The sequence below is a fragment of the Schistocerca serialis genome, chromosome 4 (genome assembly GCF_023864345.2).
Source record: "Schistocerca serialis cubense isolate TAMUIC-IGC-003099 chromosome 4, iqSchSeri2.2, whole genome shotgun sequence".
Taxonomy (NCBI): domain Eukaryota; kingdom Metazoa; phylum Arthropoda; class Insecta; order Orthoptera; family Acrididae; genus Schistocerca; species Schistocerca serialis.
The window spans coordinates 545,292,180-545,311,398 of NC_064641.1; the positions used below are offsets into that span (position 1 = coordinate 545,292,180).

Genomic DNA, 19,219 nt, shown 5'->3' on the forward strand with positions numbered 1-19,219 from the left:
TCAACGTGCAATAAACACTCCCATACGGTAGCTGGCAGTATTAGCAGCATGTCGAGCGGGGAACGGGGACGACGACGCGGAAACAGTTGAGTCGATATCGTAATGCGGAAACGATGCGATTTATCTGATACCCAACAGGCCATGGTCCTTGGCTTTTGAGCCAAAGGGGGAAGCATTTTCGAAACAGCAAAGTTCGATGGGTGGAGAAAAATAAGACACAGGAAAGATGTGTTATCTGGGCAGATTTTTAGGCCCAGGCACTGTAGCTGCTAACGATAAGGTGATGGAATAAGAGCAACAAATGATCATGAGGTCTTGTAAAGATGTGTTTAGTGAAATGGTTTTTGCAATAGGTTGTCGTGAAACGTTTCACAAAAATTGTGGAGAAACTGTGAAATAGGATACCGATACATTTTCGGCACATTGCAGTTTCAGGTGTTTTGCTGCGTAAACGTATGGCAAGATAGTGTAGCCGTAATTATCTAAATACGTCCAAACAATCTGTAATGAAGGTAGCAATTTTTTCTATAAAGCCAAATACTTGCACGTCGTCCGTGGAACGCCTTGGCAGTTCTTGGTAGATTTCCGGAGGTATGTGGCGCCAGATTTCTAAGGACAGGTCACACAATACGTTATCTGTGTGGCTTTGGACTGGCACCGAATACAGCCCTGGTTATGTTTCACAGGGCGTTTTTAGATCAGGCGGGTTTGGTGACCAAGACATCAACATGACTTCGCTATCATACTCCTCAGACCATTCATGCACGATTGTGACGCCGCTGGAAAATGCCATAGCCGTCGGGGAAGATGTCAAGCATGAAGTGTCCGTAATAATGTCCACGTGGTTTACAGCTGCATCGCAAGTCCTATGAAAACACACGTGAATGTCTCACACAGCACAATACTGCCACCACCTGCCAGTTTCAGTGGAACGGTGCGTATCACCGCAGTCTTTCGCCTGAATGTCGCCGTATCCGGATTAGATATCGACCTGGCGTAAAAGAAAAAAGAAAAGAAAAATAATTATTCATCGAAGCAGACAGCACATTTCCATTAATCCACGGTCCGGACTCCATAATCATATTCCCACTGTAATCGTAAAGCGATTTCGTTGGGTCAAAATGGGAATGCCTAGGGGTCGTCTGCAGCGGAGTTCCAATTTCAACAACGCGCTCTAAAAGGTGTGCTCCGAAACGCCTGTGTGTGCACCAGCACTGTACTCTTCGTCGGGTCTGCCACACATGGTCGACCATCCTGCTTTAGAGAGCGGCCAAGGCCCTGAGCTACAAGTTCTGGGACAAGTCGTGGTCTTCCAATAGTTTTTTCACCTACTCATGGTTTCATCGTTCTTAAACCAGTTTTTCGTAGATACTCACGAGAATAGTACACGAACAGCCGACCAGCTTCGCAGTTTCCGATATGCTCATTCCCAAGCGTCTGGCTTTAACAGTCCTTCGTCAAAATGGTTCATGTCGTGGATATTCCCATTTACGGCCTAGGTCTTCATTAAAATAATACCCTATTCGCTTCTGCTCTGATTGTATATTTTTCTTACTACTTCATTAGCTCGCAGTGCCACCTAGCGGCGTTTAGGTTTTCGGTTGGCAGTTTTGGCTCATCAGTGTGTGTGTGTGTGTGTGTGTGTGTGTGTGTGTGTGTGTGTATGTGCGTTACCAAAAGCGATGTAATTAAAGACCAAGCTCACCGATATCACATACACAGATGGCAGTAGTATCGCGTACAAAAGGTATGAAAGGCAATTTGTTGGCAGAGCTCTCATTTGTACTCAGGTGATTCATGTGAAAACGTTTCCGATGTGATTATTGCCCCACGACGGAAATTAACAGACGCTGAACGTGGAGCTAGACGCATGGGACATTGAATTTAAGAAATAGTTAGGGAATTAAATATTCCGAGTGCAGAGTGTCAAGAGTGCGGCTTTAAAACCAAATTTTGGGCATTAGCTCTCATTACGGGCAACACGGTGGTCGACGACCTACACTTAACGACCGAGAGCAGAGGCGTTTGCGTTGAGCTGTCAACACTAACATACAAGCAACACTGCGTGAAATAACCGCAGAAATCAATGTTCGACGTTCATATCCGGTAGGACAGTGCGGCGAAATCTGGCGATAATTGGTTATTGCAGAAGATGACTCACACAAGCGTATTTGCTAACTGCACGACATTGCTTGACGCGCCTCTCCTGGGCTCGTGACCATATCGTTTGGACGCTAGAGGACTGGAAAACCGCAGCTTGGTCAGATGAATCTCAGTTTCAGTCGGTAAGAGCTGGTGGTAGGGTTCGAGTGTGATGCAGACCCCATGAAGCCAAGGACTCAATTCATCAAGAAGGCAGTGTGCAAGGTGTTGGCTCCATAATGATGTGGGCTGTGTTTATATGAAACGGAGGGGATCCTCTTGTCAATTGAGCCGATCATTGACTGAAAATGGTTATATTTGGCTATTTAGAGACCATTTACAGCCATTGATGAACTACATGTTCCCAAGCAACGATGTATGTTTTATGGAAGACAATGGGGCCATATCACCGGGCCACAGTTGTTTGTGGTGGGTCTGAAGAACATCCTGGGAAATTTGAGTTAATAATTTAGCCACCAAAATCGCCCGACACGGATCTCACCGAACATTTATGGGACATAATCGACAGATCAGTTCGTGCACAAAATCCTATGTCGGCAACACTTTCGCTATTATGGACCGCTGTAGAGGTAGCAAGGCTCAGTACTTCTGCAGCGGACTTCCAAAGTCTTGTTGAGTCCATGCCAAGTCGAGTTGCTGCACTGAGTCGGGCAAACGGAGGTCCTACACGATATTAGGAGGTATACCATGACTTTTGTCAGTCAGTATATTATACTGTAACTTCGCCCCTGGACTTGATAACCGCCTGGATTTGGTTAGGAAGTGAGTCCAAAAGGTTGTGCAGTAATGTCGCACGCAGGTTAAGCCATTCGTGGAGGATTTTATCTCACAACTCTATGAAATTGCGGGGATGCAGATGTCGGCGTCTCACACGCTGTGGAAATGTGTCCCACATATTTCTTATGAGGCTCAAGTCACGTGATTTTGCAGGCCAGTCGAGAATTAGTAGAGTCGAGGAGTGTTAAAACAACTGGTTATACATTCTTCCAGTACGATGGACTTCGCTGTTGTGGTCTTTATGTGCCTATTTGAGCAATGGCCTCTTCCGAGGTGACGGACTCTGAATGTTCACTACATGCAGTTCCCGTCGCAATGTTCTCTCGATAACAGGTTTGGCTGGACGTTCACTCACTGTCTGCAGCAATCCCTGTCGGGTTTGAAGGCGATTTTGATTCACACGCCGTGGAAACGCGTCTCCCGTCCCTCACAGTCAGGATCATTTCCTGACCACAACTCATACATCACATTTAGAGGCCACGTGTGTTACACCACTGCCTGTTTACTCATTGAACAGTTCGCGCCGCGCGGGATTAGCCGAGCGGTCTTAGGCGCTGCAGTCATGGACTGTGCGGCTGATCCCGGCGGAGGTTCGAGTCCTCCCTCGAGCTTGGGTGTGTGTGTTTGTCCTTAGGATAGCTTAGGTTATGTAGTGTGTAAGCTAAGGGACTGATGACCTTAGCAGCTCAGTCCCAGAAGATTTCACACAGATTTGAACATTTTGACAGTTCCCCGCGAAACAGCAAAAAATCCATCAACTTCACTAACTGTATGGTCATTGACCCGGCCAAACACAATTACCGGCTTTTAACACTCTGCCACGTCCTTACGTTTAACCACGTTTTGCGCACCATGTTCGCTTGAAGCATGATGTTTTACTGATCGGTACAGTCTCATGCTGATGTAGAGGCAGTCCGCGTGCGGTTGAGCATCTGACTAGATCGTTGTGCCACTTTTATTTGTGAAAAGAAAGATAAAGAAACAAACAAATTATAAATACGACCTTTACTTGAACAGGGAGTGGTTTAAATAGTTTATGTGAAATATTTTATATTTCAAAATTTTTCACCCTTTAAGGAGGTCGTTCATTTCTTGTGGGGCACGGTCAGACTCGAGACTGCACACTACTACACACATTTTATGGAGGAGAACGGTTAAGGGTATACCACTTCGGCTAGTCCTTCATTGAGTTTTAAATTTCAGTCGTAACTCAATTATCTCCCAGAGAGACAGGCTCGGTAGCGGAATATGGTTTCTAAAATTAGCAAGTAACGAAGCTTACTGAGAACTTCATTATAATAGTGAAAGATATGGCAGAGAAAGAGAGAGATTACCGACCACGTTTCATAAGAGAAAAGAGTGAAGACTAATTTCCTGCTTCTCTGGTTTTAATTAAATGAGGAAGCCAGACATTGCTTCAAAGCGCTTTTTCATTCCTTTACCTAGCCTTTCAGTAACATTTCACCGTTGGAGTAACGTCAGGAACATCTGCTGTGAACGACAGAGCGGTCTCGCGTGTTCTGCTACGCATTACGGATTACGAACTGAATTCATTCACTAAGAATATTTTTTACCTTGTATGTCCTCTCTGAATTAGCTGCAAGCTGAAATTTTTATTTCTTTAACCCAAACCATATTCGTACCAAGAATGCTTCACAATACGTAACACGCAAAGCATGAACGACTGAGAATTTAAAAGTTTTAACCAGGAACATGGATACGAAAGAATATTGGAATGGTACATTTCAGTCAAGCAAAAGATAATGGCCCTCAGTATTGAACCTAAGTGAATTTAAATTGTACACTATGTTTATTTAATCGAAAGGAGTAAAATATGCTGATAGATGAAGTATTTGTAATTAGGATGGGCAGTAGTTAGGTTGTAACGTATTTTGGCTGAGAGTTGTCTCATGCTAAATCTAATTTGGTTCTGTTGGTTATATGATTGAAATGTGACTAATCATCTAAAATAGTATATAAAACATATATCAACAAAACGACTTAGGCAATCTGCTGTTACGACACTGAATTCTCATATGGGACGATGAGGGTTCAAATTTCTGCCCACTGATCCACATTTATGTATCCTGTGGTTTTCCTATGTGACTTAAGGAGCATCCTGGAACAGTTCCTTTGTAAAGGTCACTACTAATTTATGCCTCTTCTCAGTACAATCTGGATTCCTCTTACGTCTCTAATTACTTCGGTGTTGAAGCCTATTTTCCGTACTTCGAATATACAATTGTGGCTTTAGGAAATTTCAGACACTTAGGATAACTGCTCTAGAAATTCTTAAACTGCGAGTGAGGACTGTTTCACCTTAACCGATGGAAATTTCGGACTTAGGCGTACAGGTATGCTAAAAATAATTATGTTCGTATTGCGATGAGTTAAGACTGTGCTGTATAGCGACTTACTTATGGGCTCCTACCTTACTAACGCAGTGGGTTGGTATCAGGTGCGCCCTCCGAACTCACCTCATGGGTTTCAGTGCTTTGGCTCATCAGTTTATACTATACACTGAGGCAGAAGTGTCCCTATATTAACAGGAGACATTGTCCAGATAATAGCAGAGCTCTTAGCAATGGCCCCTGCATATGTCAGCAAGTTTCCAGCTTTCCTCTGCTTCTCTTTGGCCATATAGACTGGTGAATGTATCCAGATCAAATACTTTCTATGCTACTACGCTTTCCTGTAGGAGAAATTTTCATCAATGTCTAAGACTCGTTATATTCAGTCTCGTCACTATGAAGTCTAGGACACCATGCAGTGCCTATGTATTTACAGTATTTAGCCGAATAACCTCTTTGGAAGATAAGCTAAATCAACTTCGGCTTTGTTTCTTTGTATTTAACTTCCGTTGCTCCCAGACTTCCTTCATTCTTTGAGAGTGTCGTTCCTTTTCTTCCTGGATCCACTTTCTTCATTTTGAAGACTTCTTTCTTTCCTGAAATCCTGCCTTTTCTGTTGTTTCTCTAAAAGGTATTCTGTTATTGGTTGTGCCCATTCTAATTCCTGTGTTTTTCATGTCTTTGTCAATTTCGGCGAACCATTTGGGTTTGGTTTTGTAGCTGTTTGGTAAATTGAAGATCTGCTTGGTTAGTCTGTTATCCATTCGGTATACGTCGCTATAAAACAGAAGTCTTCTTTTACTATTTACATCAGTTGGGTTTCCCATTTTCACATAGAGATCTCCGATTGATCTTAATTTGTATTGAACATTAGCATTACTTACAGGTCCCCGTATTTTACTCAGAATTCTTCTTTCAACTTTTTCCAAGTTTTTGAAATCCCAAAATCTTGTTAGTTTAAGTGTTTCTATGCATACAGTGTTTGAGGCCTCACCACTGTTTGACTGTGTGCCAGGACAAAGTATTTTTGTTACATATGTTTTTCTGTCATTTGGTATGACCTTCCCATTTCATGTACTCTATTTACTACGGATGTCTTTTGTTTTATGATTGTGATCTATTCTCCTTGATATGTAAAACAGTTTGTTTCAGATAATGTGTTGCCATTAATTTTAAGATTTGGAGGGGTATCACTGATATTTGTTAAGAAATGTGTTTTTTAAAATGATATTTTTAATCCAATTTTGTCTGCTTGTTCCTGTAGTTTTGTAATTCGTTCTTCCTCACTATCCACTCTGTCAGTAATTAATGCCATATCATCTACAAAAGCTAGAATATCTAAAGTGGTTTTATTTGGGTTTCTTACTAGTTGAACGTCTTTAGCATTGATTTATTTTCTCCATGCTCTCATTGTCTTCTCTGACGTGCAGTTAAAAGTAGGATTGATAAAACATCTCCCTGTATTACTCCTGATTTTGTGTCCTCCATAAATTTTACTTTTGATGTTGTGTTTATTGAAGTTCCTTTAATTATTTATTTTGTTTTATTTTAGAATCCTAATTGCTTTAAAATTTTGATCAGTGCATTTCTATAAACTGAGCCATATCCTTTCTTGAAATCTACGAAAATTATCAAGTGTTTCAGCGTTCTGATTTTCCTAATTTCTATTATTTTCTTGAGATTTACTATTTTCTCTGCACAAGACTTTCCCTACCTAAATCCCACTGATACTCTGCTAGTTGTGGGTCGACTATTCCTTCAGTTATCTTTAAAAGTGCCATGTACAAGATCGTATATATCACTGGTAAGAGGGATATCCCTCTATAATTGTTAGGATCAGTTTCCTTTACTTTTTTATTTAGTGATTGTATTAAAAACGATCTCCATTGCGATGTTTAGATGTTTGCTATCGAAAATTCATTAATGATTTCTGTTAGACATAGAATAATATAGTCAGTAGTGTGTTTCCATAATTCTGCAACCAAACCGTGTTCTCCTAATGGTTTGTTATTTTTAAGTCGTTTTATGATTTCTTTAATTTGCGCTATTGTTGGTGGCTTTGAGTCTGGTTGTATCTGGATTACATTATGGAAATGGTGAATCATAGTTGTGTAATTCTGCAAGTAGTCTGCAAGTATTGTGCAGTTCTCTGCGTTACTATATGCAGTCTTTTGTGTTTTAGAATCTATAACTGCAGACTTGGTGATGTTTAAAGAAGTGTGGCTTTTACTTCTTTAAACTGTTTTTGAACGTTGTATAGAAGTTCCTTGTGTTGTTCTGCTTAGAGTGTGTCTCTGTTGATGTTAGTTCATTTTCTATGTGATGCATTGTGATCTTTTTGAGACCTTTTGATACATGTTTCCTTGCTCTATAAATTTTTTCCTGTTCTTTTAATTTTTATTTTCGTTCCAGATATTCCAAGCTCGTTGTCTCTTTATAATTAACTCATCACGACCATCGTTCCATCAAGCATGTTTCTGTTTCTTTTTAAGAGAGATAGTTTTTTCTCCACTCTGAATAATGTTTTTTGAAGTTGTTCCCACCATTTAGGTATTCTTTTTGCCAGTTGAATTTTCTCTAGATAACTCCTCTTTGTAAAACTTTCTGGGTTGGTGTTGGTCCTTCTTGAAAAATATTGTTCTAATCTTGAATTTAATGATAGATAAGCAGTGGTCTGAATACAAACGGCTCTCTTGGCAAATTTTGCATTGAGTACCTCCACTGCAGAGTGTCTACTTATAACAAAGTGATCGAGTTGTTATCCATCACAAGTCAGGTTAGGTGAAACCTATGTAATTCGTTGTCTAGGAAGTTTTTTGAGGAACATAGATTTTTCGTACTATGTTATGCTGCGTGCATAAGCTTAAGAGGCTTTCCCCGTTTGCGTAGGGTCTTTTATGTGCATGGAGTTTTCCTGCTATTTATCGGTTTGATGTTCTTTGCCAATTGTTGCACTAAAGTCTCGAAGTACTAATATTGTTTTTTTCATAGAATGTGATCTAGGGTGTTTGGCACAGTTTACGAAAATTTTATGTTTTCTCTTTCTGTTTTCCGTTTTTCTCATTTGCTGGTGAATAGTTAATTAAAATAGGGTAACCTTTATTTGATGATTTAAATGTTAGTGTGAAAAGTATTTCATTAATTGATTATATTCTGTTATTGAGTTTAATATGTTTTTGTTTACAATAAAACCTATTCCAAATTGGGGTACGTCCTTCATAACTGTTTTGTCAGGTTTTTCCTTAAATACCTGAATCCTTCTGAATCGAAAGAAATGTTCATCAGTAAATCTTGCTTCTTGCAGTGCAGTTATCATTGTATTTTTTTGCCTTAGAAAGTTTTTTAAAGCTTTAAGTTTTCCCGTTTTTAAGAGCGAATTTACATTAAATGTGGCGAGATAATTTATGTTTCTGTGCTTGATTTTATGGGTTTGTTGTTTAAAGCAGATTTCAGAATGCTCCGACTTATTCTATGTATGTTATCCTAGGCCCCCAGAATACAAATGCATACATTTTCTTGGATGTGGGAGACTGAACGCTCCTTTGGGTAAAATCTCTTACACAATGAATCTCCACTGTTGATTGCTTGTGAGTTAGGGAATCACGTTCCCTAAAGATACTACTCAGGGAAGTTGGACGGTGACCACATTATAACTCGTTACAGGTTAGATGCATTGTGGATTTTTATCTTGTGTTGCTTTTTCCGCAGTCCGTGAATTGAACAAATCTTATTACAATTTCCTAATACGTCATACGTGAACGTTCTTCAAGTGTAGTGATTAGTCAGACTGAAACGTCCAATGATTACCGAAGCGTCACTTTCACTAGCTGTGCAGGTCAGAATAATCAACGGTTATCTGATCTGGGTATTTATTTCATTTACATTTGAGGCCTAATATAGGGGAGTATCGGACTCGCCCGATGTCGGCCATTTTCTGATATTTTCAGCTTAGAGACGAGCACCTAAATGAAAAAGTTTGAATTCTAGAAATGCAGAAGAACAACAGGCTTTCCTATACTGATAAGACTGCGAAGGAATATTTTTTGATACAGAGGAATGATAGTTCTTGGAGGCACAGTACTCTAGGACGGCTCCATTAAGGGGGCTGCTGTGGTCATATGCGACTTTATTCAGTCCTTCCGATCAGAATGCGTATTTAGACAACACGCTGTAGAAATTCCATAAGGCAGATTTGAATACGAAGCTGATGTGGGTCATCGAAGTACGTGTAATTCCTCTCTTCACCATTACCGTTAATAGCATTAACTGCAATAAGAATTTAAATGGATTGCTCCTCTAGCTGTGAATGATTTTCAGGAATTTTGTGCTCTCTCCAACCCTGAAAAGTTATTTTAGCCTGCTCTGTTAATCCACATTTTATGAAGGCATTAGAATAGTGGCTATGTTTATAATTTTCGCAGCTTGAGTGATACAATGTTCTTTGCTGTGAAGGTGAGTGATTTTAATTGATTTATTCTTCTGCAAGTTATTAACATTTTAACCACATTCTTTTTGGACTGTTGTAGGAAAGTTGACGAACAGTTTGTGCTGCTGTTGACTGAATAAACAGCGGATTCATCTCAATTACTCCGATATGGCAGCTTCACAGGTTAGGCACCAGGGACTCCACAACTTGTGTGAAATGCGTATTACTTAGATGCTGTTGGCAGTCACCTCCCAAAAATATTTTGCTCCACAACTTGTTTGTGCGAGCCAATAACAGTAGATAATTTACGTCAATTATGGTTTTCCTATGCGCGTCTTTGTCTTTGTGTGTGTGTGATATAGGCCCGCATCTCGTGGTCGTGCGGTAGCGTTCTCGCTTCCCACGCCCGGGTTCCCGGGTTCGATTCCCGGCGGGGTCAGGGATTTTCTCTGCCTCGTGATGGCTGGGTGTTGTGTGCTGTCCTTAGGTTACTTAGGTTTAAGTAGTTCTAAGTTCTAGGGGACTTATGACCACAGCAGTTGAGTCCCATAGTGCTCAGAGCCATTTTTGTGTGTGATATAGTGATCAACAAGTGACTCTAAGCAATAGGATGAACAAGGCTGCTATTAGTACTACGACTTTCCTCGCATCAGGGAAAAAACAGCTCATAGAACTTTTGCGAATTTTATACGAGATTGTAAACTTCAGATATAATAAACATCCGTTCGTATTATTTGCCAGTTAGTATTGAGAGATGTTACTTTTGCAAGCTATTTTTTTCTTTTTAAATTACAGGAACTGTAATAAGGAATGTGAATGAAGTTTGAGTGTCTCTCTGTTATAAATTAAATGGGAATTGAGAGAAGTAAAACTTCTTGTTTGTAATTCTTTTTGTTGCATGTTTAACATTGCCGAGGCGGACGGAAAGGAAAATCGAAGGACGCCAACTACGGTGGCGACTGACTCATTCTTACAGCAGAGCGACGGGATCACTGCCTACCCGAGCAGCCGTGGTGGGTGAACAATTTAACGGCAGAGGTCAGAGATAACTTTTGTTCGCGTTTTGAAGTGGCTCTCAGTTAAAGCCAGTTTGCGAAAAAATAATATACTTTCTGCAAGAGTGTCATAGATGTTGATGAAATTTTAAGGAACGACTGATTACTAAATTGTCATTTTTTGCTGTCTAAGCTCAGGAAATAAGGAAAGGCATATCCTGTTACAGAAAATATTTGTTGTCGAAGATTAATTTCAGTTTGAATATCCGAGTAGCTTCTGTGTAGTGGTAAAAAGAAGTAGTAATAAACGTTTCATGAAATACCCAATGGAAATAATTCAGTTTAAATCACACTGAAAGTTGTGAATGTTAAAATATTTATTCGTTATTGGTAGTGTACTACCTACAACACATTTTTAAGTGCAAAAGCCGAGAGCTGGGTTTTTGTAGTTGATGCACCCAAAGTGAAAATTGCGCCACGTAAAATCTGATTACCTTCCTCCGCTACCTAATTAGAAAATAGTTACTTGTTTTCATGTCACGATGGTTGTCGTAAAATTTGTTTGATGTGAATTTTCTTTCACGACTGAGGTGAAACTGAGGATCGGAGTCAAATGTGAGTTACAATTACATTGGAAATTGTTTCTGGTGGAGAGGTATTCATGGAGAGGTGTCCGTCCTCTTGGCACGTGGGAACATTACGTTGCATTAGAGTGAATTCGACGCAAGGTTTACCATTGGTTCTTTCTGGGTTGTCCAGAAATGAAAGTCGTACATCGCAGCGCCACATTGGACCGTAACAATTCTTTCTTGCAGGGCTCAGAATAAGCTAGCTTTTTCCACCGGCACGTAAGCAGAGTGAATGAAGTCTGAATGAAACGAATGGAATTAGCCATCTTGGAACATGGCTTCTGGAGGGACTGATCTAAATATAAAATTTTAGTACGGATCGTTGGGTTTTTAGTGGATGTGTTCTTGCTTTAAGCAGAACATCCGACCCGCTTTCTGTAGTCCGTAAATTTCTTTAGAGGTAAATCGAAGTCACTTTCGTAAACAGTATTATTCTGCACGCTCGGAGAGTTATTTGGCATATATTTAAATGACTATGTACCAAAGTCACTGAGCTAAGAACTTTGTTTTATGACTCTTTCAATATATAATTCTGCAAATTTAGGTTCGTTGTATTTGTCACGTAATTAATCACGGAATATTTCTCAGATCTCTTTCACGTTCAGCCAGAAAGATTTATTTCTAGAATACAGGTCAACTGGCTGTTCGTATCCAGGCGACGGTTTTATTAATCCGACTGTTGGTTACGTAAACTCTTGAAAGTACCCTTTACGGACGAACTCTGATAACACAGGTTCTGCTATGTTAAATGGTCTTTTACATTATGATGCGTTGTTATTATGTGTAATCGGCGATTATGAACGTTGTATGTTATAATGAACCAAGATTTACCGTCATTTCGGGAGATAACCGAAATTTGCAAAGTAATCTTCTTTTGAGTAATGTTTCAGCTAAATTTCAGATACAAATTATGTGATTCATATTTTGCAAGTATTTATATTATGCACCCGAGCAGTTGCTTATATTTTCTATCTTTCGGAATCGGTACACAACATAATGATAATTTTCTATATTTCTGTGGATTAATTTTATGCTTGTAAAATTAGTTAACTTATAGATTTCATTTTACTTGTGTTATCAAAAAGGCCACGTATATCAGATAATTGCCAACAGATCAGCTATCTAATTGTTCAAGAAAATTATTCATTCAGTAAATGGAAAATTGTTGTTGTATATCAGAGACAGTCCTAAGTTTCCATAAATATAATTACACGGTAGAAAAAGCCAAATGTTCCTGTTATATTTAGAAATTTTAACAATTATGATTTTCAATTATTTAAAGCAAAGTAGGCTACTAAAGTTATCATAACATTTTCGTAAACTTCAAGAAATATCCTTTCGCTTAAATAATTCACATTGAAAGACAAAAAATCAATAAATACTTAATCTGAATCATTATCGCTTCTGAAACATTCGAGAAAGTTGTGTCCTAATATGTAGACCAAACTGCGCTCCACTGTCTGCAGCCGATGTACAGTCATTGTTGGAATAACGTCTACTATGTAACTTTTGCGATGACGTACTTACGCTTTGTCTCAAATGATAATTGGGAACATGTACGTGAAAGTATTGCGTCTTGTGTTTATATGTGTGCTCTGCGAGTTATGGTTAACAAGAAAAAGCAGCAATTATAAAGAAGCTCTCTTCATTGAGAAAATTTTCTTTGCAAGTGCAGGCATTCCGACGAGAATAATAAACGTGAAATAAATCAATTAATATTGTGACCGAAGAAAAGCTTCTTTTATATGAATTAGTAAAGCCTGGCCTCCTTTTTCATCGGTGGATAACGGAGGAATAACTTGTCATCTGGAACTATTGTACGGATGAGAGCAACATTATACTCGCATAATGACTTTACCATGAACTGTGCGTAATGTCTACTTTTCCGATATTAGAAATGTACTGTAGTAGTAGTATACACTGTTAGAAGAGTGCATATGTTAATTTCAAATCCGTTTATATCGAAAAAGCTGTACGAAATAGAGATATTATAATATTCTTATTTAATTTTATTTGATCATTAAATGTGCCATCTTGGTAAGACGGTGCTGGTCGACTGGAATGTACTCCAAATGTCAATAAATCAAAATAACAAAACGACGAACTTAAGAATTCGAATGTAAGTATGCAACAGCCTTGCACTTTTCTTTATGCAGCCTCTGGATCGCAAAAATTTATTCCATGTTAAATATTTCAAGCCCTGCTTTAAAGATCCAAATTTTGGTAAACCTCTGAACACCGTTACACGTTATGGCACGTAGGTATTTCATACCGCAGTATAGCACTAACTCAAAGCACTCAAAAGGGCAGACCAATTTTGGGAGCGTTGTGATCCGTTACTATACAATATCTGGACGAGATTGTTGGAGATTGATTTAATTTGTGCACCTACCTCTCGACATGTACCATACATGATGCTCTACACTGCTGCTTTCAGGCAGACATGATAGGTGAGGTATCCTTATATCTTTACACCTCATTACAATTTTAGTTCCGTGGTGCTAAGTCTTCCTATCCGAACAAACTGTTTACAGCAGCAGTCGGGTACACGTGCGTACACATGGCTTAACAAAACTTCGCTGCGTGGCTTCGCCTTCAGGAACAGCGATCGGCGAAATGTGCAGTTTTATCAGCGTGGATAGCAGAGCAAGTGAGTGATGGTTCATGTCATTCGCACAACAATTAGCAATTTTTCTTTTTTTCTTTTTTATTACTAATAACCTTCGCGTTTAGTGCCCTGAACAGTTGACCTCGTAAGTGCAGTTTAACGCGGATCAAGATATTTTCATTGGTTCATTAAATTCCCAGGCTCGTGTTGTATCTCGGATCACGATGAAATTTGATGAGCTCCCATCTTTCACCTGTCCTGTTCACGATTATCACAGAGAGCGACAGCAAGAGTCCTGACCACACTATCATCGCGACATCAAATGAATCTTGTTTCATTACACAACCTCGCAAGGAAGGGAATCTCAGGAAAGAAAAATTTCCTTAATTTGCAATATCCTGAATGAAAATAGTTAGTATGGTAAAAAAAGGGTTCAAATGGCTCTGAGCACTATGGGACTTGACATCTGAGGTCATCAGAGTGGTGTCACCGCCAGACACCACACTTGCTATGTGGTAGCCTTTAAATCGGCCGCGGTCCGGTAGTATACGTCGGACCCGCGTGTCGCCACTGTCAGTGATTGCAGACCGAGCGCCGCCACACGGCAGGTCTAGAGAGACGTCCTAGCACTCGCCCCAGTTGTACAGTCGACTTTGCTAGCGATGGTTCACTGACAAATTACGCTCTCATTTGCCGAGACGGTAGTTAGCATAGCCTTCAGCTACGTCATTTGCTACGACCTAGCAAGGCGCCATTATCAATTGCTATTTATCTTGTGACGCATGTACCGTCAGACCGATGTTTACCAATTATGGATTAAAGTTAAGTATTCCAACAGCTACGTACTTTATTTGCTAGACTCAAATCCTTTAACTGTTCAAGACCTCACGCCAGCCTGCGTGAGCTTAAACGCGTGCCTTTCGGCTTCCTCTCATAGTGACTTGGCTGTCTTGCCAAGTCACAACAATCAGTCCCCTAGAACTTAGAACTACTTAAAGCTAACTAACCTAAGGACATCACACACATCCATCCCCGAGGCAGGATTCGAACCTGCGATCGTAGCGATCACGCGGTTCCAGACTGAAGCGCCTAGAACCGCACGGCCACACCGGTCGGCTTTAGTATAATAACTTGTGTTTAATTCAGATTTGTTAAGCAAGGATTAAATACAAAGTGAAATCATATCTGCTTGACTACTTCTTCCAATCCAGAGAAGTATCTCCGAAAATGTAAATATAGTGTGTGTGTTTGTGTGTGTGTGTGTGTGTGTGTGTGTGTGTGTGTGTGTGACTGAATACAGTTAAGGATAAATTATAGTAGGTAAAAAAGAATTATAGGTGGGTTCAGACAATCAAGTGAAAGGACATGTTTTTAAATGAGAAATCGTCTAGCTGGCACCATTAGGGGCATAGGAGTGCGATAGGGCGTGTGTATTTGTGTTCTCTAGCTTGTCAAAGGATGACTCCAAAAGCTAGTATGTTTTCCTAGTTTTGTGTGTGCCTATCGACAGCTCAGTGCTTCTGCTTTCGGAGAGTGGTCTCCTTTAATACCAAATTACTTAAATTGTAAACAGAGTCGTCCCACCGAGGGAGGCCTCCATAGTTTTTCTGTCCTCTCCTTTCACGTTATGACTGTTTCAAAAACTTCAGATACATTGAAACTGCTTGTTTAGGACACGTGAATGTAGCTCGGCGCTGCCGGCTAGAGACTAGCTACTAGGGCATGTCGTTTGCATTGGTTACTGCGTAACAAGTATTCCACGAGACTCGATGTATCTTTTCGTTAATGTCTGAAAGGTTTTATTACTCGCTTGTTTTCCGCCCTGCACGCAGTTCGTGCTCGAGTGTAATTTTTGTTTTCCTCCAATTCGTTATCTTCAGCTTACTCACCTGTCTTTGTCCCCGCTGGTTCTGGCCGATTCGGTAGTTTTCGTACTCCTATAATTTCTCGTTTACTCCGGAGCACGTCGTTACGACACTCGTAGTGTACCGTTCCCATGTCGGGAGGAGTCGGCAGTATTCCTAATGTTCCAATTTCTCTGTTTTACAAGTTGCACGTTTACGCAGTGCGACAAAACTGCTGCTTTTCGCGGAGCTTTTACAGAGTTTCAAGTGTCCAGAACACAGCTGCTGCCGTCCAGCGCGCCTCCGTGCCTGGCCAACGCAGACACCGGCCGGCATACGGCAGAATTTTGCGGTCTCTGTCTCGAGTGGCCTGCGTGAGGCTTTATCAGCGTAAAGAAAGGAAAAAATTGACCAAAAAAGACAACCCACGCAAAGCACACTTTCAAAAGCACGGTCATACCCACAATTTGCTAGGTCACCAAAAGGAATTTATATGTAATGACTATATCAGCAATGACCACATCAGTAACGGCTAACGAGTAGTTTGTAAGGGTTATGTGTCTTGGCGGGACGGGGTGCATGCGGTTGGTTACGTGTACGGCGCTACTTGCCCCACTGACCTAGGCTGGGCTCCCCGCCGGCGCCGGCGGCCGCGGCGGCGGTGGCTGCCTTCAGTTCCTCGTCGTAGCTGCGCTGGCGCGTCACGCGCGACTGGCGCCGCCCCCGCGCGCGCTGCCGCCTCCAAGCCTCCGCCTCTGACTCGTCCTCTGGCATGCCGCTATCTGAAACGAAAGCAACTTTTTTTTTAATATTCCACGCCACCAGTTGGCACTAAGCGATCATCAGCTACAAATTCGCCGTTCTAAACCAGAATGAAATTACTGTGTTAGATAACGAAAAGTGGGGTAAAGTGACCAGGGCGGGAGACGTGGCCGCTGCATATTTTTTCCCCTGAAAAGTATTGCAACCTGCCGAGAAATCGTCAGTTAAAATCGTTTGCTGCTTGCCACATCACGCGTTGGAGCTAGTTTCCGCCAGTCAGAGCGCTCAAGATCACGCTTGAACTGTTCACTGTTACTAACCTACCGCAACAATTGGTCAGCTCACTTTACGGCTTTCTTTCTTAATGTACTTGGGACACGAATTCTGAGGTTTTCTTTTTTATTTCACATTTAACCAAACATGTAAATCACAACAAAAACAATCCAGACACACACACACACACACACAACGATGCTAATAAATACGCCGTTTCAACGCAATACTACCAAAACAGCATTGGATCTTTTCGCATAAGACGCCATTCAGCGTGCAATGATCATCATCATAGAAGTCGTACGACATTGGATGCTATACTGTCCAACCCTTGCGACCCCATGGTGCCACAGCACACTAACAGGCGAACGGTTTGGGGATGTGTGCATGCACCCTTTTTACCATCGTCTGTGTCTGCACTCTGGTATGTTTTAATCTATGGCAAATTCCCGACTAATAGTCGACTTTATCGCATAGGACTGGTCACCTCTTCACTCTGCCCTGACTGTAAGCTTGAAGACACCGACGAGCACGGTTTGGCACCTCATCCAACGAATCCTGGGCTTTCACCCCCGTGCCCCGCCAACGACGGTAGCCCCAGATTTCTTGTTGTTGCCCCAGACATTTCACTACCCTCTGGTTTCGCGGACAGGCATCAGAATACCTCTTTCAGAGTGGTCCGCATACAGTCCTCGACTTCTGGTACAAAGTTGTGACCCCGCAAAGCAACCTCATCCGAAAACCATCTTACTGACAAACTTTTGCCGCTTATCTCCGCAGCGACTTCCTTGACCCCCCTCAAAGTTGGAGTGTGCCATGCCTACCCGTCACATGATGCAACACCTTTATCCACGTTCTCATGCATCGAAAGAAGACAGAATATGTTATATTTTGTTGTATTTAATGTTTTTCTAATGTTTTTGTTAAACTAACAATCATTTGTATTTGTTTAAATTGTACCTTGAAAAACTGTTGCATTGTATATATATATATATATATATATATATATATATATATATATATATATATATATATATATATATAAACCGACAGTTTGTTCAATAACGATTACAGCATTCTAAAAAAGAAAAAAAGTGGTAAAATACCTTACTCGTTTGTAGAAAGTCGTGGGTTCGAAAATTGTGAGATCCCTCGAAAAATTTTATTTCTAAATGTTATCAAAATAACTTTGATAACTATTTTCATTCAATTGGTTGCTTTGTTTCTTTATTTCTAACACTTTATCGTACCATTTTCATCATCTAATTGACTTATTTATTTGCTCGTAAATTTTCTTACAATAATTGTTTTTCGTTTGGAATCTGCCTTTGTCGCCTATAAACTGTATACTGGTGCAAACCGAGACTGCTCATCGGCTCGTAACGTGGCAGCTCGTGTTGACAGTATGAAGATAGTTTCATGTAACTAATAAAATAGAGAAATTACAGTTTCCTTATAGCTATGAAACTGAAATTTTTTCTGTCTTCTGTTCGCTCATGGAGCTTAGCTTTAATCGGCGTAAACAAAGCGTGCATGGTTCATAATTCTACTGAAGATTGTTGATCGTCGTTTTCTCTGATACATCACACATTACGAGGTAGTATTTAGGTTAGGACATGTGTTTAAATTGAGGGCAACAAAACATGTCGCCTGTCGCGTTTCAGCCACCGCTAACCAGAATCAGCTGTCTATAGAGCATATCGCGTTCCAGTCACACCTCATCACGGCCGCTCCAAACACTGCTCCGCCTTACACGCTTTATGGAACAGCACTTGTCAAGTGACAAGTTTGGGTAGCCAGCAGCCGGTGTAGCAACTCTGTAGAGGTAAGTACAGATGGCAACTGACAAGTAATTTTAATAGGAGAATAGTGCTAATGTGCACCAAACTGTTGGCAGTGTGTTTGACAGGGGAAGTTTGTTCTGATATTATTTAGTGACACCTTTTTTTTAGTCGTCCGATTTAAGATAGGTCATTTATATTATCCATTTTACCTCAGTTATATGTACAATAATACTTTTTACAATATCAGTTTTTGAACACCTCTGTTGGTTTACAAATGTAGTTCCTTGTCGTTTATTTCGGTCTGATGGTTTCAACTGTGGACTACTATTTCAGGGCGGGCCGTTGTGGCCGAGTGGTTCTAGGCGCTTCAGACTGGAACCACGCGACCGCTACGGTCGCAGGCTCGAATCCTGCATCGTGCATGGATGTGTGTGATGTCCTTAGGTTAGTTAGGTTTAAGTAGTTCTTAGTTCTAGAGGACTGATGATCTCAGATGTTAAGTCCAATAGTGCTCAGAGCCATTTGAACCATTTTAATAATGCAGGCATGGTGTCCGATGGGGAGAGATGATCACAGTACTAGTCAAGAAAAGTGGCCAAGGAGTTAA

At 40.7% G+C, this 19,219-nt stretch overlaps 1 protein-coding gene across 1 annotated transcript in view; it reads right to left on the reverse strand.

Annotated features, from left to right (window-relative positions):
• Positions 1-19,219, reverse strand: part of LOC126474601 (uncharacterized) — a 692,800-nt gene that overhangs the window by 383,388 nt on the left and 290,193 nt on the right. The window contains exon 5 of the mRNA XM_050102077.1: positions 16,414-16,575. Coding sequence (XP_049958034.1) covers positions 16,414-16,575 — 162 coding nt within the window. The remainder of the gene's footprint in view (positions 1-16,413; positions 16,576-19,219) is intronic.